General features: G+C 40.0%; 1 protein-coding gene across 1 annotated transcript in view; it reads right to left on the bottom strand.

The window, feature by feature from the left end:
- Window positions 1–14,596: 14,596 nt before the first annotated feature.
- NR1D2 (nuclear receptor subfamily 1 group D member 2) overlaps window positions 14,597–26,481 on the bottom strand; it is a 33,882-nt gene continuing 21,997 nt past the window's right edge. Inside the window, exons 7-8 of the mRNA XM_037070846.1 lie at window positions 25,139–25,349; window positions 14,597–17,922 (exon numbers count right to left, since the gene is read on the bottom strand). Coding sequence (XP_036926741.1) covers window positions 17,726–17,922; window positions 25,139–25,349 — 408 coding nt within the window. The 3' untranslated portion in view covers window positions 14,597–17,725. The remainder of the gene's footprint in view (window positions 17,923–25,138; window positions 25,350–26,481) is intronic.

The following is a 26,481-nucleotide window of genomic DNA, read 5'->3' as shown; positions in this document are numbered from 1 at the left end:
CCAAACTAGCATGGTGAAGGACAAGGGATCACATGGAGAAAGATCTCAGTCATCTGAGCCATCCAAGTTGAACCCATTATAAGCCAGTCAGATTACCAGCTGACCAGAGGTACATGAGTGATCCCAGCCAAGATCAGCCAAGCCCAGCCTACACCAGATCTTCCCACCTGAGCCCAACCCAAACTGACCTCCAGAATGAATGAATGAATGAATGAATGAATAAATAAATAAATAAATAAATAAAATGAAGCTGCAACATCACCTACAGTATATTGCAGCCATAAATAACTAACTTGAATCTAATCAAGTCTTTAGATCTAATTTCCAGTTTACAGCAAATGATAGAGGAATCAAATTCCATTTTTGAATGAGGCAGATATATACATTAAGACACACACATGCCCACTCTATACTCACATCAATTTATACTTATATTCGTGGTTTACGTTATTTAGAGAACACCCTGAGAAGTTTTGATGGACATTTTCCTAGCACTCCTTACCTGTGCCTAAAACCGAAATTAGTATTTAAAAAAAAAAACTGAACCAGTGACCCAGCACTGTTTACAGTGAAGATGTGAGGGTACATTTCAGGGATCCTGAAGAATGTTCAAGTCAAGCCACTACAGACTCTATGATGAAGATTTATTTATATGAGGGTCTCCGAACTGACCCCTTCTCAGGTCAGTCTTTTTCAGGGCCATTTTATCAGTTTCTGAAGCCCAGCCATGCAGAGTCTACGACTCACACAAAGTCAAGGAAAACCATCAGACTGACCATTTGTTATCTCGAAACTTTTATCCTCATTCACATGAGAAGGACTTGTTATCCACTTTTGCAAGATACAGGGAATAAGTCAGCCTCAGCGGTCTGAACGAGAAATAGATACACAGGACAGGGGTGTGGGTGCATCTGGTATCAACGGTTGGGAGTTCAAAACTCTTTTTAGCTAATATACATTTTTAAAAACCCAAAGCATATTTTCTTAAGGCTTTTCTCCTTCGTTTCTAAACCCGTGTATTATCAATGGAAATGGAAACCATGTGTTGTCCAATGTGTTTACATTCCATTCATTACAGTGTATTACACTGTACAACACAGACATTCTCTCGGTAGGAGTCATTTCAAGGCTCAGGTGATTCAGAGGTGAAGATTTTAGAGAACCTTCTTCTCCCAGCCCTTCAAGGAGTCCCAGGACATGTACCCCATACTCTTAACTGGAACATCCAGTTCTTAAAAGTTTTTGTCCAAATTTAACATTCGTATAATGGAAAGATTTCAAGATTAGTGGAAATAGTCCTCCCCCTCTCTTCTTCATCCTTGATTCTACCACTTTGAACAAAGAAAATGAAATGGTTTCTTTATGAAGCATCAGTGGGCACAATCATACAAACTTCTGGGCAAGGGAATGGACTGGGATAACATCAGAGAATTCCATAGTAAGGAAAGAAAAGGCGCAGTATGACTGCAAGGTGCTACCAGGCTCTTCACAAAGCCTTTTGCAAAACTATTTTCCTTAATTACAGCATCCCCAGAAAGCAGGTGGGGAATTGTTCACGGTCCGGCTGGAAAAACCTGCTTATACGAACTCAAGCAAATTTCTTCCCCTCCCTGTGCTCCATTGCCTCCTCTGAGATATGACAGGAAACCCTTCCCCCAGCATTTCCTCAGTACCACCAGGTTCCCATTATTGCATAACAAGGTACACCAAACATAACAGCATAAAACAACAAACACTGTATTTTGCTCACAGATTCTGTGGGTCAGGAATTCAAACAGAGCTGGATTGGGCAGGTCTCGCTTGGGTCACTCAAGATGTTGAAGTCATATGTTGGCTGAGGCTGCAGATATCTGAAGATTCTACCAAACGAGACGTCCTAAGTGGCTCCCTCGCATAGCTGGCAGCTCACATTGGCCATTGGCTGGGAGCTCAGCTGGGGCTGTTGAGCAGAGAACCTACACATGACAGTCTCAGGGTAGTTAGACATCTTACCTAGCAGATAAAGGCTCCAAATGCAAGAGTCCCAGTAGCCAAGGTGTAAGTTGCATGCTTTTTATGACCTAACCTTGAAAGTCACACTGACCACTTTTATCATATTCTATTGGTCAAAGCAGTCATGAGCCTGCCTAGATTTAAGGGAAAGAAACCACAAGCTCCTGCCTCTTTTTCAATTACAGCTTCCTTTCCATATTATTTGTATTGGTTTCATGTGTGCAGCACAGCGGTTAGACAATCATGTACTTTCCAGTGTGTCGCCCCCCAAGTATTTCCAATACCCACCTGGCACTACACATAGTTATCCCAACACTACTGACTATATTTCCTACACCCTAGTGACAATATTGTAACCACCAATTTGCCCCTCCCAATGCCCTCACCTCCTTCACCTCTGGCAACCACCAATCTGCCCTTTTTCTCTCTGAGTCTGTTTCAATCCTGTTTGCTAACTCGTTTGGCTCTTTATAGTCATATATGTGTCCGAGAGATCACCGGGCATCCGTCTCTCTGCGTCTGACTTATTTCACCCAGCACAACACCGTCCAGGTCTATCCATGATGTCACTAATGGTAAGATGTCATTCTGTCTTATGGCCAAAGCTCCCAGCTCTTAATGGGGAGTAGCATATCAAGAATTTGCAGATGAGACTTCAAAACTACCCTGATAACCACAGATACTCCCACAGATGTCTACTGTGTAACCAGAAGATACCCCCTGAGCTTCCCTGGCCCACGTCTGAGCTCCCTGCAACTGCAGAGGGCCATTCCTGTGATGCTGCCAGTGCCCACCTCAGGGGCCCAGGCCCCTCCGAGGGCTTTCTCTGGTGTGGGGACAAACTCAGCCCTCCGTGACAACCCTCAACCAGTAAGAAGCACAGTCAGTAGATAAACATCGCAGCTAGCTTATTCCCTGGTGGGACAATGCTGAGGCATATTCAGGGGGTCACCAAAATGACTGAGCTCCAGGTAGCCTTCGTGGCAGCTGCTCATCAGCATACCCCGAACCGGCTCCCCTCCTTTCCTTCTGTAGCACCCCCTCCCTCGCTTCTGCTTCCTGACATCACGCCCCAGCACCCACCTCCTTGTCCCCCGTCTGCCTGCTTCGGGGAGGACTCAAACCAAAGCACCCGCTACAGGAAGACAGGAACCATATGACTTCACTCATATGTGCAATCTAATGAACAAACTGAACTCACAAGCAAAACAGAGACAGACTCATAGAGAGCAGGCTCATAGCTGGGCGGGGCAAGGGATGGAGCCACAAAGAAAAAAGACAAAGAACTCACAGACGGACAAGAATGTGGTGATTGCAGGGAGGAAGGGGTGGGTGGAGAGAGGGTATATGGGAGTAGTAAGGGATGATGGGAAAAAAATCAAATAAAGGCATTGTGCCTTTCAATAAATAACTCACTCTTCTGGTCTTAAAAAAAATGAAATAAATACACACAGCACCCACCACCTGCGTCCTGGTGAGAGAGAAGTGTGAGGACTGTCACAAGACTGCCACAGCAGACCACCTCCAAGGCCCTTCCCCAGTCTAAACTGCTGTTACCGTCATCCTCCATCTTATACCCATGGTGAACTGACACGGTCTGAGATTACCCTGTGTCCTCGATGAAGTTCACAGGGTAACGCCAACACTGTCCCCAAACCAGGGAAGGCAACCAACATTTCAATAGTAGGTTCTACTTTCTATGTGAAATAAAACACGTCTTACATGAAAAAGGAGGCCCCCATCCCTTAAAACAGCCATACAAATCAGCGCTGAATGATGGTCAAAAGTCTGAAAAAAATGAGACCGAAAATAAATATATCCCAGCAAAATCTAAACTTCACAGCCAGCAAACTTCGGGCAATTGCAATTTCTGTAGCAAAGGGTGGGTTTTGTTTTATTTACAGATTTTGTTTTATTCTTTAACTTCTCAACCATGCACCCTAGTCTCATGGTATGCCCTGAAATTAGTTTATCAGGTGACTCGGCCTCCCCCTGGCTCTTGAGATCTCTTGTAATTAACTAGGTAATGTAGTGCATTCAGTGGCTATGGGCAAAGCCCAGAGGAGTTAAAAAACCCATTGAGAGAAACTACCGGAAGTTCCAGTATTTTCTCAAGCAGAGCTGGCTAATTCAATTTCTTGGCATAACGAAGAGTGGGCCCCCAGATCTGCTAGGCCTTGCTGGATCCCCTTAAATTGGAAATGTCTCAAGAACTAGTCTTCTGTTTCTCTGGAGTCTCCTTCTGACGCCCCACCTGAATGAAAGGAGTGTGGTCACACGAACGACAGAAGTTCGTCATTTGTCGGGCCTTGCACGGGCGAGGGCATCTAACGACATCTACAGGTCAAGCTCCGCAGAGCTGAACCCACAGCGCGTCACCAACAAAGGTAACAAAAGGGCATAGGAGACAGCAGCATGGTTATTTTCCTGAAAGAACTCCAGAAACCAAATTATACAATTTCCAACACTGAGCTATTCAGGGGCCTGGTAAACACAGAAACCACAAGAGGCGAGGGAGGGGGAAAGAGGCAGGAGCAGGATGTCCTCTCATTCGGCATTCACTTCGCTCTATTTCCTAACAGTGTCGGCTCTATGGAGTAAAGCCAAATGTGGCTTCTGTGTCTTTAAGGCCCAGGCATCTTGGGCAATGGGTTGGTTACCACAGCAACTTATATTTCAACTGTCTATTAAACTGAAAAGCAACGACAGTAGAAAACCCCTAGCAAATAAAGTGTGATACCTCGCAGTGACGATTATTTGTTTATTCCAGTCTGGCTCTGAGCACTTAAAAACACAAACACCTAGAATCCTGTGCTATGTTTGAATGAAGCAGGGCTATTTTTTTCCTTCTCCAAAACTCACAGACAAAAAAGAAAACAAATAAACAAACAAGTTTCTGAGAGAGTTTATGTGTCAAGCCTTAATTTTATGACCCCAGAAGAATGCCTCCCACTATACATTCACACATGGCACCAAAGAAACCAGCAGGATAATCAATTCAGAAATCTATAGGAATAGAGGGTAGTGAGACCCCAGCCAGTGAGTGTTCTACATCAGACTTCCCCGAAAAAACGCTGGAATCACTCCAAGTTTTGAGATGTGTGCTTTGCACACATGCACAATTTTTTAAAGATTTTAACACCAATAAAACATCAAAAATTTCCTCCATCAATAGTCAATGAACTTAAATAATTTACTGACAAAGACTCTTGGCCACTTTATAAGACACTAGAGCTTTAAAAACAAGAAAAACCCAGTCTGTGACCCCTATAAGCTCACAGTTGGGAATGGGAGGAAAGACAGACCCATATATTGTATGACCAGGGTTCCCCAGGGTTACGGGCTGAACTGTGACCTTCCAAAACACCCAAATGTTGGAAAACTAACCTCCAGTACCCGAGAGCATAAATATATTTGGAGATGGGGTCATTAAAGAGATAATTAAATTACAACAAGGTCATTAGGGTGAGCTCTGACCCAGTCTGACTGGTGTCCTTATAAGATGAAGAAACTTATGCCCTGGCTGGTGTAGCTCAGTGAACTGAGCACCAGCTGCAAACCAAAGGGTCGCGAGTTCGATTCCCAGTCAGAGCACATGCCTGGGTTGCAGGCCAGGTCCCCAGTGGGGGCCATGTGAGAGGCAACCACACACTGATGTTTCTCTCTTTCTCCCTCCCTCCCTCTCTCTCTAAAAATAGATAAATAAAATATTTTTTAAAAGAAGAAGAAATTTGCAGCATAAGAACAGACACATAGGCCAATGGAACAGAATAGAAAGCCAGAAATAAACCCATGTCCCCATGGTCAATTAGTATTCAACAAAGGCGGCAGAAGCACAAAATGGAGTAAAAATAATTTTTTCAACAAATGGTGTTGGGAGATCTGGACAGCTACATGCAAAAAAATAAAACTCAACCACCAACTTACACCATACACATACACAAAAATAAACTCAAGATGAATAAAAGACTTAAATATAAGTTGTAACACCATTAAAGTCCTAGAGAACATAGGCAGGAAAATCTCAGATATTCCATTCAGCAATATTTTCACTGATATGTCCCCTAGAGGAAGGGACATAAAGGAAAGAATAAATAAATGGGACTTTATCAAAATAAAAAACTTCTGCATAGCTAAAGAAAACACCAGCAGCCCTGGCTGGTATAGCTCAGTGGATTGAGCACAGGCCTGCGAATCAGAGGATTGCGGTTCGATTCCCAGTCAGGGCACATGCCTGGGTTGCAGGCCAGTTCCCGGCAGGGGACACATGATACATTGTGTGTCCTCGGCAGAGGCAACCATACATTGATATTTCTCTCCCTCTCTCCTTCCCTTCCCCTCTAAAGATAAATAAATAAAATATTTTTTTTAAAAAAGAAAACACCAGCAAAACAAAAAGGGAACCAACTGCATGGGAAAATATATTTGCAAATGATACTTCAGACATGGATTTGATCTCCAAAATATATAAAGAAGTTACATGACTCCACACCAGGAAGACAAACAACCCAATTAAAAAATGGGCAAAGGCCCTGAACAGATACTTCTCCAAGAAGGACATACAGAGGGCCCATAGATATATGAAAGAATGCTAAGATCACTAGCCATCAGAGAGATGCAAATGAAAACCCCAATGAGATACCACTTCACACTGGTCAGAATGGCCATCATAAACAAAGCAACAAACAAGTGGATGTGGAGAAAAGAGAACCCTGGTGCGCTGTTGGTCAGAATGCAGACTGGTGCAGCCACTGTAGAAAACAGCATGGAACTTCTTCAGAAAACTAAAAATGGAACTACCTTTTGACCCAGCAATTCTACTGCTGGGATTATACCCTAAGAAACCTGAAACACCAATTCAAAAGAATCTATGCACCCCAATGTTCATAGCAGCACTATTTACAATAGCCAAATGCTAGAAGCAATGTAAGTGCCCATCAGTAAGTGAATGGATAAAAAAGCTGTGGTACATTTACATAAACCAAGATAGAAGGAGCTCCTTCTATCCAGAACCAACCAAGAAAGACAGAAGGAGCTCTTACCCTTTGCAACAGCATGGATGGAACTTGAGAGCATTATGCTAAGTGAAGTAAGCCAGGCGGTGAAAGACAAATACCATATGATCTCACTTGTAAGTGGAATCTCACCAACAAAACAAACAAGCAAGCAAAATAGAACCAGAGACACTGAAATAAAGAACAAACTAACAGTAACCAGAGGGGAGGGGGAATATAAGGGGAATTGTACAGTATTTGTCCTTTCGTGACTGGTTTATTTCGATAGCATAAAGTTCTGTCATGTTGTAATGTGTACCAGAATTTCCTTCCTTTTTAAGGCTGAATAGTATCCCATGATATATACCACATGTTGTGGGCCCATTCATCCACCAATGGTCACTTGGGTTGCCTCCACCATTTGGCCCTTGTGGCTAATGTTGCCAAAATGTGGATATATAAGTATCTCTTCAAGACCCTGCTTTCAGTTCTTTGGGGTATGTACCCAAATGTGGAATTGTGGAATCACATGGTAACTCTATTTTTTAAAAATTTTAAGGAACCACCATACTGTTGTCCACAGTAGCTGTACCATTTTACCTTCCCATTGATAGTACACAGTAGTTCTAAGTTTTCCACATCCTCACCAATATTTGTTCTTTTCTTTTTTGCTTTATTATCTTTTTTATAACAGTCAATCTAATGGGTGTGAGGAGAGCTCCTGGGTTCTTGATGGCATTTGGAGACTGGAACTGCCCTATCTCCAGAGGTCTTACTCAGGAAATAGGTCATACATACCCTTATTATCGAACTCCCTTATAGGTAGGTCGTAAGCGTATTCTAGCTGATGCATTGCTCTTTCTTTAAGAGCCCATATGGAAAGGATTCTCTTCAGGATTTAATTCTGTTTCTCATGCATTCCATTATATACTGTTTCCTACACTCAAAACCTAACACACATTCTACCCCGGGGCCAAGTCACATACTGTACAACTGCAAATACAAAGGAGTGTTCGTAACAACTTTACCCCGGAAAACCAAACACTGGAAACGACTCAGATGGCCATCAATAGGATACACTGTGATACTTCCATATAAAGGAATACTATGTCGCCATCAAAAGGAACAAAACTACTGATACATGAATAACACGGATGAAGCAGCGTTATACAGGAAGGTACATACTGCCCTGATTCATTTATAAGGGTAACCTTTCAGAACAGGTTACTCTAATAACAGTGGGAGAAAGAACAATAGCAGTTACTCTCTCTGCAGGGTGGGGATTGCCTGGAAAGGGCACAAGGAATCCTTCCGGGGTGACGGTAATGTTCTATACCTCACTTGGGCTTTAGGTTAGATGGGGAGAATGCATCTGTCCAAATCAAGTGGCAAATGTATTCTAAAAATGTGCATTTTATTGTCTATACATTTGACATCAAAAGAATAAGCTATAAATTAATACTCAACTCTAGTAAATTGTATGTAAACTGAAAATCTTAGGAAGCAGGTTACTGATGACTGCAATTCACTTTAAAATGCATTTTTTAAATCCCAAGTTGAACTGATGACTGGAAGGGTGGACTTGTTTATTACAAGGATATGTAGTAAACAAGTACAATAAAATGCTAATGGTAAAATACAGGTTCACTAAAATGCTTTTGACTCTGCAGCTCAGAGTGTTGAAAAGTGCCAACGGGCGAAAGTCGGGGTTTTATATGGTACAAATCTCCCTGACTGCCTGAGGGATGGAGTAAAAATAAAAGGATTTAGGAAAAGAAATGAGAGAACTCCAAAAAAATGTTACATTCTTATACTCTTTCTACAAAATTGACATTTTTGTTTAGGATCAAAATTGGAAGGTGCTGCCATGCAGGAAAGAGCTCAACTTGAGCATGAACAGTTCAGCTAAAATTTGTGACCTGCTGGGGAGCTGACAGGGGCCTGAGTGCCACGGGCCAGGGGTTTCCCAATGTCCCTCCTGCTTTATGACCCTCTCCAGTTCCAGCTGCCCATTTCGCTGGGTGTTGGAACCCTGGGGGATATGAAATTCCTACACAACTCTCCCTCCCCCAGCACGCTTCCTGTCTCAGAGCCTTGAGAGGTGACCTTGAGCTAAAGGTATTACAAGGCTTGAGCACTGAGGCAGGGGCAAAGGAGCAGGGAGCCACAGCACCAGGACCGTGGACAGCCAGCCAGCTGGGTGCAATGTCACACCAGGTTAAGGCAAGGCTGGTTTGTCAGACTTTGGCTGCAGGAACCATGTTTCTGTCACCCACCCGACCCCTAACACTACACTTTTTTCAATGGAGTTGTTTACATATCATTCTGTCACAACTGTGAGCCCTGGAAGGGATGCTGTGGTGCACACAGTTGGATCCCCTCACTTTGCAGAGGAACCGAACCCAGAAAGGGGAAGGAACCTTCTCGAGATCATTGAAAAGCAGAATCACAACTAGAAAGATATCCCCTGTCCTCAGTAAATGCTGACAATATTCAAACCTCAGAGACATGGACTCCTTCCCCCCCCCCCACCCCTTTCAGGGTACTTAAGTTTTTACTTTGAAGCATCATGCCAATTACTTCTGCCCTTTGTTATGGATGTACACCTTGGACAGTGATAGCGTAACTAAAACACGGAGGATCTTCCCCCTTTTCTTGTTTGGGACACTGGTAATGGGCCACACACAGACTTGGTCATCTTTTGTTACCTGATTAGATCTTCCTGAGGAAGTTACTGGAAATCAGCAGTAACTGAAGGTTGAGGTCATCAGAGTCGGTTTTAACTCAGTGCAGTGTCCTGCTGAGAAAGGAACCACCCCCTCACGTGGCAGTAACAGGTCTCCCCACTTCAGCCCCAGGTGCTTGGGAGAGCCCACGCCCCAGAGGCTGAGGCGGGGAGAGGGGGCCCTGTGCTGCTCCCCACCTCATTCCCAGCTAGGACTCCTTTCTCCTACTTAGGGCATCTCCTAAGTTCATACAACTACCTAATGTCTGTACAGGGGTTCCCTGTGTGCAGTTTTTTTTACACATCTCATTTTGTCTTTCAATCACTGTAAGTAGTTTGCTCTTTTGACAGATGAGAGAAAATTTTATTTAGGGGCTCAGGGAATAACATTAAACTCCTATTACGTACTGACTCCTTGACTAAGAGCTCCCCTTTACGCATTCCCACACAAACAATTCCTTGAGTATTAGACTTATCGAAACCCACTCTGCCCAGAAGACCCCAAGCAGAGCGCCCCTCCATCATGCCCAACAGTTGAGAGCAGACTCTTGGGCACAAATGTCTGGGTTTTGTAGCCCAACCCTCCACTCAATAGCTATGTGACCTCGTTTAAGTTACTTCAATTCTCTGAACCTTGGTTTCCTTTATCCGGAAAACCTAATTACCTCTTGGGGTTTAGTAATAGTGGTATGCTGAGAAATTAATTCTCTGCAGAGGAAAAGGCATGTGTGTGTTTACTATTTTTTTAAAGATTTATTTATTTATCTTTAGAGGGGAAAGGAAGGAGAGAGGGAGAGAAACTGATATTTCTGATAGGGCTGTGTTTACTGTTTTTACTGAAAGAATATATAGCACATAATTTATAAAATAAATAATACTCTTGCCCTGGCTGGTGTAGCTCAGTGGATTGAGCGCAGGCTTGTGAACCACACGATCGTGGTTTGATTCCCAGTCAGGGCACATGCCTGGGTTGCAGGCCAGTTCCCAGCAGGGGACTCACTAGAGGCAACCATACATTGATATTTCTCTCCTTCTCCCCTTCCCTTCCCCTCTAAAGTTAAATAAATAAATATTAAAAAATAATAATACTCTACTGTAAATTCCATATAACCAATTCTCACAGAATCCATTTCTTCATTTTTGCCAAAGTTGCAATTGACAAAGAAGTATACTTCTGATAAGAATGTTAACTGAAATTTTAAGTATACTAATAAGACAAAAATGAAACAATCAAAACTATGTCAGGTCCTGGCTGGCATAGCTCAGTGGATTGAGTGTGGGCCTGTGAACCAAAGGGTCCCCGGTTTGATTCCCAGTCAGGGTACATGCCTGGGTTGTGGCCCAGGTGCCCAGTAGGGGGGGTGTGAGAGGCAATCACACATTGATTATTTCTCTCCCTCTCTTCCTCTCTTCCCCTCTCTAATCCTTCAAAAAAATTTTAAAAACCGGTCAGCATCTAAGTTGTTTATGAATGGTGTGAGCAACTTCTTCACTGAATCAGGTAATAGTTTTCAAATACTACTGGACTATTTTTTTTTTCAATTTCTTATGCTATTAGCAATGTTTTAACCATGAGAGACACGAGACACTTCTCTATCACTTTAAGTCTTTAAGAAGAGACCATCGACAACACCATGACTTAAGCCCTGATCGATAGCACTTTCCATGGGATACACAATCCCATGGAAAGGGGGCCAACTTTGAGCCACCAACATGCTGTCACTTAGCAGGGAGTTGGGAAGAGATGTGCACGGACATGTCACTAGAAAGCATTTCCACGATACACACAAAAATAAAGAGAGTGAACTCCAAAAGCATAACAGTAAAATGTAAAATGATTAGGAAGTGGTTTTACCTTCACAAATATAATTCAATTATTGTAGGCTTAGATATTTTAATTTTTAGTAAGAGCTATGTTTCTAGCAACCAGCTCCCTAAATCCCTGGCAACACAACCACCAGACCATGGGAGCCTCACGGGCAGGCTCCAGCCCCCACGGCCAGGACAGCTGTCACAGGGAATGCTGTAACTGGTGGCCACGCATCCCATGTCCACACAACTCCCACAACACTGGATGAGCGCCCTGGGTTTTCATGGCACCTCATTTTGCATTTTTTTAAAAATCTTGAGACATAGATGTTCAATAAGTGTAAGTAATGAAAAACTAAACCAACAGTCTATTCCTCAAAAATCTTGTCAGATAAATTAGCTTAGAAAAAGAGCAGCCACTGTAAGCAGCAAAAAGATGATCAAGAGAAAATGAAAGTGTAGTTGCTTTCTCTACTTCGGAAACTACCCTACTTGCATTTAACGGCAGAACCTGAACAGGAAATGGAGTGGCTGTTCAAGGGGAAAACAGATGAAACTTTACATGTACAGTAACAAAAGGGAGGATAACTGCTAGGGTTAAGGATGAGTAGAGTTCAGAGAAAAATGGAACAATAGGAAAGAAAAATAGAAGAGGAGAAAAGGTAACTTGGAGACTTTAGAACACCATATTCAATTCTATGGACATCAGTAAGAAAAGGAAAGGAAAAAATTTAGGACCACCACATTCACCTTGGGTATTTGAGTCTTTTTTTAAACACTAATCTTATTTATACTAAAATGTAGTAGAGATGCTAATTTTCAGAGCATGGGGAGAAGCACACATTACACTAAAAGATTCTCTCAAAATGAAAGAATTAAACCATTACTAAACGGACTTTACCAAAAACTGCTGTATTTTCCCCATCGCATTTGCCAGAAGTCAACAAGAGCATCTGGCACTTTGTGTTCATATCAAACATCGGATCAGATCATCTTAATGCAAGCCGCCCCCACCACCACCAAACCGTAGGACAGTAACTCCAAGGTTCAAATTCAAAAGAGAAAAGTGACAATTGGAAGAGGTGATGGTGGAAAAAATCCCGTGAATGCATTTTTGCTCTCTCTCCTTCTGGGGGATGGATGAGGAATGCTCATCAGGGTGTGTGATTAGGTTAGCCACGTGAGCACCTCAGTTACGTGGGGAAAGTGTCCTACAGAAACGTGGCTGGTGTGGCTCAGTGGATTGAGCGCTGGCCTGTGAACCAAAAGGTCATGGGTTTCTACCCAGGGCACATGTCTGGGTTACAGGCAGGTCCCCACTTGGGGGACAAGTGAGAGCCAATCGATGTATCTCACTCACATCAATGTTTCTCTCCCTATCTTCCTCCCTTCCCTCTTTCTAAAAATAAATAAAATCTTTTAAATAAAGCATTCTGGAGAGGTTCTGAGCTTCCTCCCAGACCACCCTAATGGCTACTACACCCATGCAGTCCAGAATGTTGTTCTAAGTGCTTCTGATACTCTGGTACCTGAAAAATCACCCCAGAGCAACCAACTTTCACACTGCAAAGAGCAACTTTCGCATGGCTATGAGTTATTGCACAGACCACAGTTGTCATTAAATTTCTAGACAGACTAATAATAAAAAAAAGTAATGTCACAAATTTTAACAGGCCCAACCAGAAGTTAAAACTAAAACCAGATTCGTGAATTGCCTGTCTCTATTCACATGCAGCACTCCCAAAATTCAGAAGGAATTTAACTACTTTGTTTTCTGTCAACCATACGTTTATCTAGAGCTCGTTTCCTATCATACTGTGCATAAAAGGGGGCAAAATACAAAGTAAATGTATACAGTAATCCACAGAATATGATCAACATCCAATGTGACTTACAAGGTTTTTTGTCCTGGAAACCCCCTTTCCAAGGAGCCCCAAGAGGAGCTCAGCACGAAACAAAGGGAAGGCCGGTTGGGGTAGAGGGAGTTACTTGGTGGAGGAAGTTTGGAGAAAACCGCATCCCACTAACAGTTCCTGAAAGGATTCACAATGCACATTCGCACATTAGAGACCAGGACTGACATAAAGACACCTCAGTAATCTTGCTTCGCCTAGCATTTCCAAATGTATTTCATGGAGAAGCCCTTTTCTCCCACCTAACATCAATTAGCATCTACAGAAAAGAGGTATTACAGGTCTGGGAAACAACCCCAGGGAATGTGAGTTTAAGTAACTGCCTTTACTTCACCATGGCCACAGCCACTGGGCAAGGGAAGGGGGCAGCGTGAGGGGGTCTTGCTGAGGCACCTTCTCCCTCTCATGGCCAAGGATGAGTCTTGCCTAGATCAAGTACCCCCTTCCTCTCTCACCAACACCTTCCCTGAAAGACTACCTTTTCATATACAGTGAACCACCATCTGTTGGTGTTACAGAAAAGAGCAATAATCCTTGCTAAAATCTCTAAACAAACTCTAAAACCACCTTTTTAAAAAAAGCTCTACATAGAGACAGTAAATCAGAGATTTACATACAAGATCCCACTATGAGCATTATTTACAACAGTCAAAATCTAGAAGCAGCCCAAGTGCCCGTGAGCAGATGAGTGGATTAAAAAAACTGTAATGCATTTACATAATGGAATACTACACAGCCATTAAAAAGGACCTCTTACCTTCTGCAACAGCATGGATAGACCTGGAGATTATTATGTTAAGTGAAATAAGCCAGTCAGAGAAAGACAAACACCAGATGATCTCACTTATATGTGAAATATAGAAACAGAAGGGTGGATACATGGAACAGAATAACAACTGTCAGAGGGGAAGGGGGAGGGAGGAACAAGAGAGCCAAAGAATATATATGCATGACACACAGACACAGACAACAGTGTGGTGATGGCCAGGGGGAGAGGCTGGGTGGAGGTGAGCCAAGCGGGGAGAGGGAATGGGGACATCTGTAATAATATCAACAATAAATATTTGTTTAAAAAGATGCTGCTATGTTCAGGGTAAAGTACTAATTTAAATTATAAATGGTCCTACAAAAGCGTCGAAATAGAAAGATACCAAAAACCACACTTGGTTAGAGATAATATTTATTATCCCCTCCCCCCAAGTACAGATTACTTTTCAGAAACATGAAGGTATTATCCATGTCCTCATCAACAAGTTTGTAGAAAATAAACTTAATTCACATCCTGTCAATAATATATTTCTATCATTTTTAAAACAATAGCCATTTTATTTTTCCATGTTAGTTTACGAATAGCTTCAAGTTTTGTTTAGGACCAAATCAAGATAATCTTCATTTATAGGTCATTTCCTGACAGAGCCCATCCCCCAACCCCTAAAAAAACCTATATCCTAAGTGATAAACTCTTCTTGTACATTCAGCAAACTTTATATTGGAAAAGAAAACATATAACTGAGATAGGTACTTACTCTCGTGCACAGTAATAAATCTAGCTGAGCTTCTACACCTTGCTTTGCAATGCTTACATAAAACAAATCATATCAAGTTAAATGGTTATTTGAAATGTAAAGATATGAAAGCTATACACTTAGTCCACTGAAATTTCCTTCTAATTTTTTAATCTGTAATTAAACCACTGCCATGAGGAAAAGCTTCTTTCCAAGATGTTACCCCTTTGCCTCAGCGACATCTCCCTAAAAGCCTGAATCCTCTTCTCAGATCGTGTAAAGACACATTAAAAGCACAGAAAAAAAAGTTTTAACTTGCTGACATAATGCCCTTGAGTTTGCTGACATAATGCCCGTATTTTAACTCTAAAATGTAAAAATCAGAGTTAAAGCATCACTTAATTCATACAGTACATTATTAATTAGCCAACAGTGTCCCACCGACTCATAAGTTTCCTAGAACTGGTTGTCTTCTCTGCATTTAGTAAGTTTATAACCAATGACCCAATCAAAGGATGTGCTTGTAATAGGCTGCTGGTTTAATTTTAGAACTGGAAGTTTCCATGTTGGGCTACTTTCAAATATAGAAATGCAATGAGTGGCACATTAACTATTAATTTTGTTTCCCATTACCTACAGGAATTCATTCAAATAAAATTTTACAAGACAAAATGCAAATCTACATACCTATACATAGATGTATACATGTATATATTGAACCTAACTAAGGTTTTATAAGCAATACTAACATAGTTCCGGTTACACATTCCTAAAGACATAGTAATTGTTTTAAAGATACATGTTATAAAGACGCTTATGCAAAAGGCAAAAATTAAGATTCAAGATGATCTTTGAGGTTTTCAGTATTACTTCAAAAAGCTGTTTCTATCCCCCATAGAAGAAAACTATGCATTTGTCTTAGGAAAAAAATTATAAAAAGATAATGCTATCATGTAAAGAATTAACAAAAACTATACTGTATATGCCATAAAAGTTACACCTATTTAAGGTAAGTCACAATTATGGTTTATATTGAATTACAGACATCGCCATCACCTTTCCTCTTTAATAATGAGAGGGTTTAAACTCTATTTTTAACTTACTTAACTAGTGCCACAGGAATTCAAGTCCCCATAGCAACCAGTTAAACAAGATCACAAAATAAGGCATTCTGCTCACATGTCATTAACAGACTGAGTCAAGTAAAGTGGGCTCTTTTCATTTTTGTAAATTTATATAATCCAAAGATTTTATAGAAGGCAATCCTCATTGCCCCCCAAAAAACAACTGTTATTTTCTAGGGCAACAGAGAAACATACATAAAATCTTCAACTTTGGCTATTTCTCCTACTGCCATAAACAGAGGTTGATCTTATCTACTTAATAAGCACAGTATTAGAAATGTGAATGAAATGTTTTTGACTTTACCACTTCTAAACCTGCAGGTCACACATGAAATAATTTACCATATTATAGAGTATATCTCTGTAGTGTTATTTAGAGGGAAGAGTGGACTCATAACACACTTGCACACACACATGCACTCACACATACCAACATACTTAACAGTTTTCTTAAACACTGACTGGTTCTCCAGAAGGAATCAAAACCTGTAACATCAAGCTGGAGCATGTGTGTAAAGGCAGCAATGTAAACTCCTTTAGCTCAAGGTAAGATTCTGAGTAATTTTTAAACAACTCGTACCTTGAACCAAAAGTTTTACTAAAATATGTATTTTTTGGAATTTGGACTCAACTGCCTGTTACACTTGTACATTAAGTGTTGCTTAAACAAAAATAGAGCATAAATTTCAATACTCTACTGTCTAACATTTAAAGCAATGGTTATATCATCAACAGGTAAAATGCACCTAATCCGGGTCTTGGACACCCTTGTTTTAAGTTTATTGTATGATAAAGTTCTTCACAGTTTAAAATATTGTGAAGAAATATATTTATGTATAGCTATATTCACATACATATTATGTACACATATTATGTATTTAATGTACCCATAAACTTTGAGTATTTGTGTGCCAGGATGATACCCCACACATCAGCAGGAACCCTGAATAATAGATTGATGTGAACTGTGAAATGATTTTTCAGAAATGCTTACAAATCAGAGAAGATTATTATACTGAATAATTACAATAACAAAAACTTTACCTTATTTACATAGTGCCTATCTCCCAAGAGGTAAATATACTTTATAGACATTTTTTTTATCTCTGTGAGGTGGGGCATTGGGAACACTATCACTTCTCATTTTCCAGAACCAACTCATCTGTGTAGAATCACACTTTCACAGCGGCAGAGTAAATACAGACAGGGAAATCACCTACCCTAACACAGTCTCCAATTACAGATCAAATAGTCTTGTGGTAAAATCAAGTTTCCTCCATAGAATAGAACTTATACCACAAAGGATTAATTTTAAGTCCTCATATGCTTGTTATATTTATACCACAGGGAGATCAAAATGGTTTTTGGTTTTGGCAGATGAAAAAGCCTACCAACATTCAGTGTAGCTGTAATTCAGTGTAACTTCTCCAGTTTAAGTGCAACACAGCTGATTGGTCTATCAAGGAAATGCAGTCAATGTCTAATCTTGGCTGAAAAAAAATCTCAATCCAAACAGCTACTGCATGACTACAGAGAGAGCCTACAATCTGTTTGTCTTAAAGGTCTTTTCTATCTCCACATAGTATACACACATATAAATAAGCATTTTAGCACAAAATGTACAGTTAGCATGATTCAGTTCATATTTAAATAAACAAAGGCCTTAGGGGTGAACTTTAAAGGCCAAGAGCTCCTCAGAGTGCATGTTGTTTAAAGATCGAAGATCTGGCAACTTCAGAAGAAGTTTTGTAAAAATAGAGGCCTCATTTGGATGGTTTTTCATTATTAAGGTCCTTAGTGCCCGGATGAGGGTTTCCTGCAAAGCCTCCACAGAGTTGACGTTTTCTATTCCAGATCGATCTAATGAAGAGTAAGGAACAGAGAGACAGGAAGGAGAGGACATATTATTAACATTAAATACAATTCTTGCTCATCAATCTCATCAGTGAATTCAAAACAAGGCTTTATACATTGGAACGCAGGCAAAAGACGATTAACAAAGTTTTTAAACTTTCAATGGCTAACTTTTATACCTATTTATTATACTATAAAGATATATATCACATAGTACATTTGATAAATCAAAATTCTTTAGTGCTTAAGTATTTTTGCTCACCAAAAAAACTAGAGATTTTTAAAATTGGGTATCATCTGCTCATTTCAATAGCTTCTAATTGGCCAAATAAAATAAATAGTGTAGTTTAGAAATACATTTTTAGCTCATACGGAATATATCCACAATTGTATGTAAGGCAGGCATCCTCTAAGATAGCCTCCAGTGATCCCCTACCCTGGTGCCCTGTTCTTGCACAGCCTTCTTCCCTTGAGTGGGCTAGATTCCCTGACTCACCGCTAATAAACGAAATACTGGACTACCAAAACAACGGTAGCTTCCACCTGATGCACTCACAAAGCCAGATGCCATGTTGTGAGCTGCGCAACCAAGTGGTTCACGGGCTAAGAAACTGAGGGTGGTCTCCAGCCAATGGCCAGCAAGAAACTGAGGCACCTTAGTCCAACAACTTACAAGAAACTGAGTCCTGCCAACAGCCAAGTGAATAAGCCTGGAAGCAAACCCTCCCTTACAGAGCCCCCAGATGACGAGCCGACAGCCCTGCCCACCGCTTGTCTGCAACCTCTTAAGAAACCTCAAGACAAAAGCACACACCTAAGCCACACCCATATCCCTAACTCTCAGAAATTGTGGGAAATAAATGTATACATTTTTAAGCCATTGAGTTTTAGGGTGATTTGTTATACAGCAATAGATACATACATACTATGCAACTTTAATACCTAGTTATATTAACCTGCATTCACTTTCACTTAGCGTACTGTGCTCATTAAATCATTAGGCTCATCATACAAATGTTAATAAATAAGTGGTTTAATACACCAATAAAAGAAAGTATCTTAAAATTATCCAAACCTAGGTTGTTTGCCCACTGACTTTTTTCATCACCAAGGACTATTTCTTCCCTTTACAATAGGAGGCACTAGTATGAAGGAAATATTCAATGGCTCCCAGTATAAGGAGCTGTAACTAATCAGAAAAAGACTTCTCCAAGGAAGCAAAATTCTCTGGCCATTTATACCTTTTTCATTCTTTACAAGGAGATTAAGGAAGTTTTCCATTGTAACCAGTAACTTAAAAAGGCCACTTGCAATACAAACATTTAGAAAGAACTAAAATTCAATAATAAAGAGAAGAAAGTCTGATTAAATGCAGAAAAATGATGAAAATAGGCTTATCTTACCTTTAATAAATTTGGATTATTATCACAACTATGTGCTAATTCTTACAGGAAAAAAAAAACAAATTGAATGGTGACTACTCATTTTAACTGTATGGTAATTCTATGGGAAAAGAAACATGAATTTTGACTATTGGTTTGGAGAAGAGGGTCACACTTTTTCAGATAATATTGTTAGACAAACAAGAAACCTCCTTTCTCTTGACATTTGACTGTGGCCATACAACCATAAGGGTCATCTTTACAAAGTCAATTAAAACTTTCAATAATAATTCTAAGAGTCTCCCCTGCCTTTAATATTCAAGTAACTGTTTTCTTTAACATCCTTGCAATTTATTAATTCATTTACCAAATACTTACTGACTGTAGGTAGTTACTGTGATAGGTGCTAAGGAATTAGCAATGAACATAACTAAAATTCCTTTAGAGAGCTCATATTTTGGTAGAAAAAAGAAACTGGTTTGCATCTTCTCATCAGTAATTCACAATACCAACAACTGGGAAAGAACAACAGTTCCCCACAAGCAAAATAATCTCAATGGGCAAAGAAGCATACTGTAAGTGGAGGATATCCGAGTATAGTAAGTGGTGTGTCTTCTGGTAAGCATCTTGTGTTTGGATGACCTATCCTTCTCTGTACAACTCAGAAGTTCAGGGAAAAGCACACCTACACCTAATAATGTAAATCATATTACATTTTTCTAAAACCTCAATTTCTAAAACCATGGCTTCATGATTTCAAGTCCAAAGAACCTAAATACAAATCTAGCTAGATGGTAAAAGAGCAGTCTTCTAGAAATCGTAACAATAGAATATACAGGCTGAAGGGGACACCCATCTTCAGGGGTGTCCAACCTTTTAGCATCTCTGGGCCACACAGGAAGACGAAGAGTTGTCTTGGGCCACACATCAAACACACAAACTAATGAAAACAACAAACCTCATAATGTTTTCAGTAAACGTAGGATTTTGTGTTGGGCTGCATTCATTGCCATCCTGGGCCATATGCGGCCCTCACAGGCCACAGGTTGCACACCCCTGTCAAAGCGATGCGCTAAGTATTGCACTATACCGTTGAACTCTGATACATCTGTCTTCTACTTCCTGAGCTGGTTCATCACCCCTCTCCTGATCCTCACCAAATCTCCTCTCCGTGCATACTGACTCTCTACAGAATGAAGTTAAATCCCTTCCAAAGAAATATGTCAGGACAACAAAAATCCGTATGCACATGAGCCTTGGTCTCACACCTACATGCCCCTGATCTTCAACTGGAAGTGACTGCTTGTATTTCACACAACCTGAAAAATAATGTACCTAATGTACACCCAGGTATAATTCCCCTCCTCTTCATGGTATCAAGATTCTTTCAGCCTCACAGGAAAATATGCTTGAGATTTCTCTCTCCCTTAGCGGCTAGAGGTAGTCTGATAACAAGCAGTATAATGGAAGGCTTTGAAACTAGACTAATAGTTTAGTCTAGTTTCAATAGGAATTCAGCTGCTTGCTCAGCCAATTCTTAAATATACAACCTTGGGTAAATTATTTAACTCCTCTGTTCCTCCAATTCCGGCATGTATAACCTAAGATAACATATCCTAGCTTACACGAGTTACATAATGTTAAATAACTGCCCTGGCCAGTGTGGCTCAGTTAGCCGAAGTGTCATCCTGTAAGACTAAAAAGGTCCCCAGTTAGATTCCCTGTCAGGCACATGCCTAGGTTGTGAGTTTGGTCCCTAGCCAGGGCACATGCGAAACACAACCTATCAATATTTCTCCCTCACATCAATGTCTTTCTCCCTCTCTCTCTCCCTCCCAGCCCCCTCTCTAAGATCAATAAGCATGTCCTCGGGTGAGGATAAATACATAAAGTTACATAATCAACCTAGAAATTAAAAAGCATTTCTTCTGACAACCAAAACAAAAACCAGAAAGCAACTGTAGATTCCAAGAAAAACAAAAAGCTACTTTAAACATAAAGAAACTATAATGTTGATTAATTCTAAGCAATAAATAGAAAATGTAAATGATTAATACATTTGTTATCTGACACTTGGAACTTTCCCATCCAGAAGGTACAGGTTAAGGGCAGAGATTTACATGGTCTTGTCCACCATTTCAACCCCACTGTGTTAACACTGTGAACACTACTTACATAATTATAGTGTTGTAAATGCTGATTTTTTACTTTTTAATTCTTAGACTCAACTTACAATGCATGGAAAATATTTGCAGCTATAGAACTGAATGCAAATGTTTTGATTCTTGACAACAGACATTATTTAGCAAAAGCAGCTCAATATGGAGAAAGGAGGGCACTGTCTCCCTACATAATGAGAAGATTCTATCTAAGCTATCCGAGAGATTATTTAAAAGTGAAGGATCCAAAAATGTAAGCACGTGGCCCTGGGTGGTATGGCTCAGTGGATTGAGCGTGGGCCTGTGGGCCAAAAGGTCACTGATTCGATTCCTGTCAGCGTACATGCCTGGGTTGCCGGCCAGTTGGGGGCACAATGGATTAATGTTTCTCTCCCTCTCTTCCTCTCTCTCTCTAAAAATAAATAAATAAAATCTTATTTTTTTAAGGTGAGCATGTTGAAATTATAAATAAAACCAATACAGTAACTGAAAAATATAACATAAAAATTGAGAGGGGAAATGAGAAGAAATTTTATCAGTTCTATTTACTAAATAAAAGGATGTATAAGCATAGTATTTAGAGCTGGGTGGGCAACCATCAAAACAATCACAATGAAAGACGGTTAAAAATCTAGTTCTTGGAAGAAAAGGCTGAGAACTGCAGAGGGAAGAAGAGAATTTTCATTTAAAATTCTTCTCTAGTTTTTTTATTTTATTTTTCTGCCTAGATACTGCTTGAAAAATAACAAAGGCCTTTTTACATGGTAAAGATTTCAATTTGACATGAATACTATATGTTTAAGTAAAAAAATTATTTTTAAATGTGTGGAGTTGTACATGTATATAAATTTCTTGTATATCTTAATATATAAGCATAACGAAAATTAAAATGTATATATTTTTATAATTTTCCACTTAGTATATCAAACATTTTTTACATACTATATATCAGTAAACAGGCAAATGGATTAATGGATGGGTAGGTGAGTGGTTAGCGGGAGACCCTAATGTTAACAGTTATCTTTTTTGGGAGTGATTATTATCATTATTCTTATTTTCATCTTAATATTTTCTCCTTTTTCAAAGAACCCACACTATTCTTATTGTCAGGAAACAAAAAAAGGCTTTTTCAAAGGGAAATACAAACAAAGTAAAAGTCATGCTCCTGGTGGAAAATACAGACGAAGACAGTGGCATAGCTCCTAGCACACCCAGGGCTCCCTTTCACCCCCTGCCCTCATTCTCCCTCCGCAGTATCTCTGGCACAAAGTCCCTTCCTCCACCTCCTCTGACACAACCTGTTTCAGAAGGGTTCACTCCACTGCCTCACACCTGAAGTTATTTCAACAGACTCTCTACCCGACTCTCCAGCTCTAATCCACCCAGGATACTGGTACAGAACAAGCATGACTTTGTTCAGGCCTGACCATTCCTCTGCATAAGAAGTTACACTGACTTCCAGCTGTCCCGTTTAGTGAAAACTTTTCTTAGTTCTCGCTGCTGTCATCCCACGACCTGGTACTCCCTTAACTGGTAAGCCTTCTGTACCCCTCCTCCTTAACGTGTACATTAGGCTTTGGACCTTTCCCCTGCCCTACTTGGTGTTTCCCCGCACCGTTCCATCATTTTCTCTTCCTGGGAAAACCTAATAATCCATCCTTCTAATTCCAGTTCCACCTCCATATTCCCCACATAGCCTTCTCACATGACTCCATCTTCCTGCCTGTAACTCCTATTTATTGCAAACCACACAAGTTAGTACATAAAGTTTTTGTGTCAGTTCTGTCTCCAAATAGAATATAAATACTCTGAGAGCAAATTCGTGTCTCTACACTTGTTCTGTCATCCCTTGATCATCTAGAACATAGGGCATATTCATCAGATAAAGAAATTAACAGGGGGGGTGGGCTGGGATGGGATGGGAGTAAAAAACAGAAAACTGTACTTGAACAACAATTAAATAAATAAATTTTTAAAAAGAAATTAACAAGTATGGATTACCTTTAGTTTCATAATAGATTTATTAATCTTATGTCCACTCAAACCATTACTAATTATTTACCAAGAGAATGCAAAATGGTAAAGTACAAAAGGCATTATAAGGTTACCAAGAGAACAGGTAAACCTTCCTGACAGTCCTTCCACTCTTTCCATACTATTCCCATATCAGAAGTGCATTTTTAGCTATGCAGGTAGAGCTGATCAGAAAAGGTAGCTAGCCCTAGCTGGTGTGGCTCAGTGGATTGAGGACCAGCCTGAGAACCAAAGGGTCACCAGTTCAATACCCAGTCAGGGCACATGCCTGCATTGCAGGTCAGGTCCCCAGTACGCGGTACACAAGAGGCAACCACACACTGATGTTTCTCTCCTTTTTCTCCCTCCCTTCCCCCTGTCAAAAAAAAAATAAATAAACAAATTAAATCTTTAAAAAAATAAAAGAAAGAGGCCCTGGCTGGTGTAGCTCAGTGGATTGAGCACGGACCTGCGCGAACCAGACAATCACGGTTCAATTCCCAGTCAGGGCACATGCCTGGGTTGCAGGCCAGTTCCCAGCAGGGGATGCATGAGAGGCAACCATACATTGATATTTCTCTCCCTCTCTCCTTCTCTTTCCCTCTAAAGCTAAATAAAAGCTTTTTAAAAATAAATAAATAAAAGAAAAGGTAGTCAAATTATGCTCCCAAATAGCCTAAGTCTTTATTTATAGCACTGATGTACAGGTCCTTTATGATATACATAACTCTTCATAAGAGTTATTGATTTACAGTTTAGCCAAATAACCAAGGGCCCTAACCTACCCTTTCACAGTGCCTAGCACATTTACAGAGTTAGAAGCAAATGAGAAGCTTCAAGTATGTCATATCAAAACAGTGTAAAACTCTCAACAAATGTTTTAATATAAAGTCAGGGATACCTAAAAGTGGCTGGTACTTACTTACCTATCTCCAGGAAAGTACTGCTTCAATTTCTAATTTGCTATTGAAAACTAATATCTGCTTTAGTAACTATTGTCTAAACTGAAATACTCTGGTCAGAAATAACTGAAGTATGAATGCAAGATAGGGAATTGAGAAACACCATCAATAACTGTTGTAAACAAATATTAAATATTAGGACTCAAAAATCTTGGTCACTCATTCAAACAGTACCTGACCCCATAATAGGCTCACACGGTGCAATCCTGCCTGGCACAGCATGAAAACTGAGACAGAAGAATAAAATTATTTACATACAAGTTACACATAAAATTCAGTGGCAAAGCTGGGAGAAAGCCTACAACTAAAGATTCACCAACTGTTGTATAACAAACCATACTGATACTTTCAACAATAACATACTTGTTACTTTAATTAAAACTTAATTCTTATTAGAACCACCTACCTGGAGAAATACGATGTTCCAAAATGAAATAATGATTTAGAGACATAAAAATCACTAACAAGAGCTAGTCTAAAATAGAAGCCCAGCTCTAAACATCATTTTATTGTTATATAGTAGTTTTGACTGTTACCACTATGATTTTAAAACATTAATTATGCAAAAATAACAGATTGATGTAGCTCAGCATCTTCCTTAAGGTTTTCTTCCCTCCATATAGCTTGCTACCTTATTAACTGCCACCTCCTCCCCAGCTGGTCCTTACATTCTAGGTGTGGCACAATTTGGAACCAGCTCGCATACCTGCAGATACCAGGACAACTGCGGTAAACAAACTCATCTCTTCATCACTAAGCTGGAGAGCATTCAGCTTCTCACTAAACTCAAACATAGAGTTTAGCAGATCCCCAGCTCCCATTGAGTGTAAGTCATCCACGCTATACTTCTTTCCACTTAAAAAGGTGACAGTACGCTCCTTTGCATCAAATAATGAAGCAAACCGTACCATTAAAACCTGGAAAAAGAAAAAGACTTAAATGTATTTGCAGAAGTTTAATAGCAATGCTAAGAAATACCTCAGTACTCAAGTCAGTCAGTAAACATTCTACATATAAAAGAAAAACTGAGTTTATTTTTACCCAGAATCATTTCCTTAAGGCCAATTCTCTACCAAAGCAATCAATACTCCAAAAAGAAGATCAAAAAAATTCCAGCCACCAGTGGCAAAATACTTAAGTCCTATGATACCCTGAAACTCTATTAATAAAGATTCTGAAATGCAAATACAAAATTAAAGCAGGTAGTAATGCCAAAAAATCTGAAACAGGCCTTGGCCAAAGGTATTAAAGAAACTGTTTAAGCTATCAAGTATACCTCACAGTCTCTAAGCCCTAAGTACAAAGAGCAATATTTCAATGCAGTAATACTTGGAAACTCAAAACACCAAATGCAGCCAAGGCAAATGCAGGAGATGAACTCTAATTAGACCACTTCAAAAAATCATAACCCAAAGAAACAATATACAAAGAAAACTATTACAGTAAAAGTGTGCTAGACACCAAGTTATAATCAAAATCCAAACTAGTCAAAAACTAACTGCTTACCTACGGCACTCCCTCCACAATACTAAATGGTGACATTTGTCACATATTTCTCTCATAATCAGCAAAACACCATCCCTTTGTAATGCTGTCAAGCAAGGACTTGCTTTACTCAAGACAATCTAAAAGTTAGCCTTCTGTGCAGATGGTGCTACATAGAATAAAGTTATCCCAGGACAAATCACAAGGCAAGAAGAACCCAAGTCATGGAGTCAGGAGTTTGTATTCGAGCCCTGATTGTGTTATGAATGTACTGGTAATCCAGGAAAAGTCTTTTCACCTCTCTGGGCCATTCTTACCCTCAAAAATGGGTGAACTGAACTTGATCACTGTACACCTCTGGCTTTAAATCTTAAGTACAATGTTTTCCTTTAAACTGAACATCCTCACCTATAGGTATTACTTTTGAATTACACCAAAGGTGTTTTCATTCATAAATAGGGCTTCACCTCTGTTCTAGTCCAGGTGCTCCAGAAAATAAAGCCTAAGCAAAAGTTTATGTGGGGTGTACACTGGCACATGTGAAAACAAGAGTAAGGAAACAGG

The sequence above is a fragment of the Sturnira hondurensis genome, unplaced genomic scaffold (assembly GCF_014824575.4).
Source record: "Sturnira hondurensis isolate 20B ecotype Veracruz unplaced genomic scaffold, ASM1482457v3 Scaffold0019006, whole genome shotgun sequence".
NCBI lineage: Eukaryota > Metazoa > Chordata > Mammalia > Chiroptera > Phyllostomidae > Sturnira > Sturnira hondurensis.
This window is presented reverse-complemented; position numbering and strand designations above follow the sequence as displayed.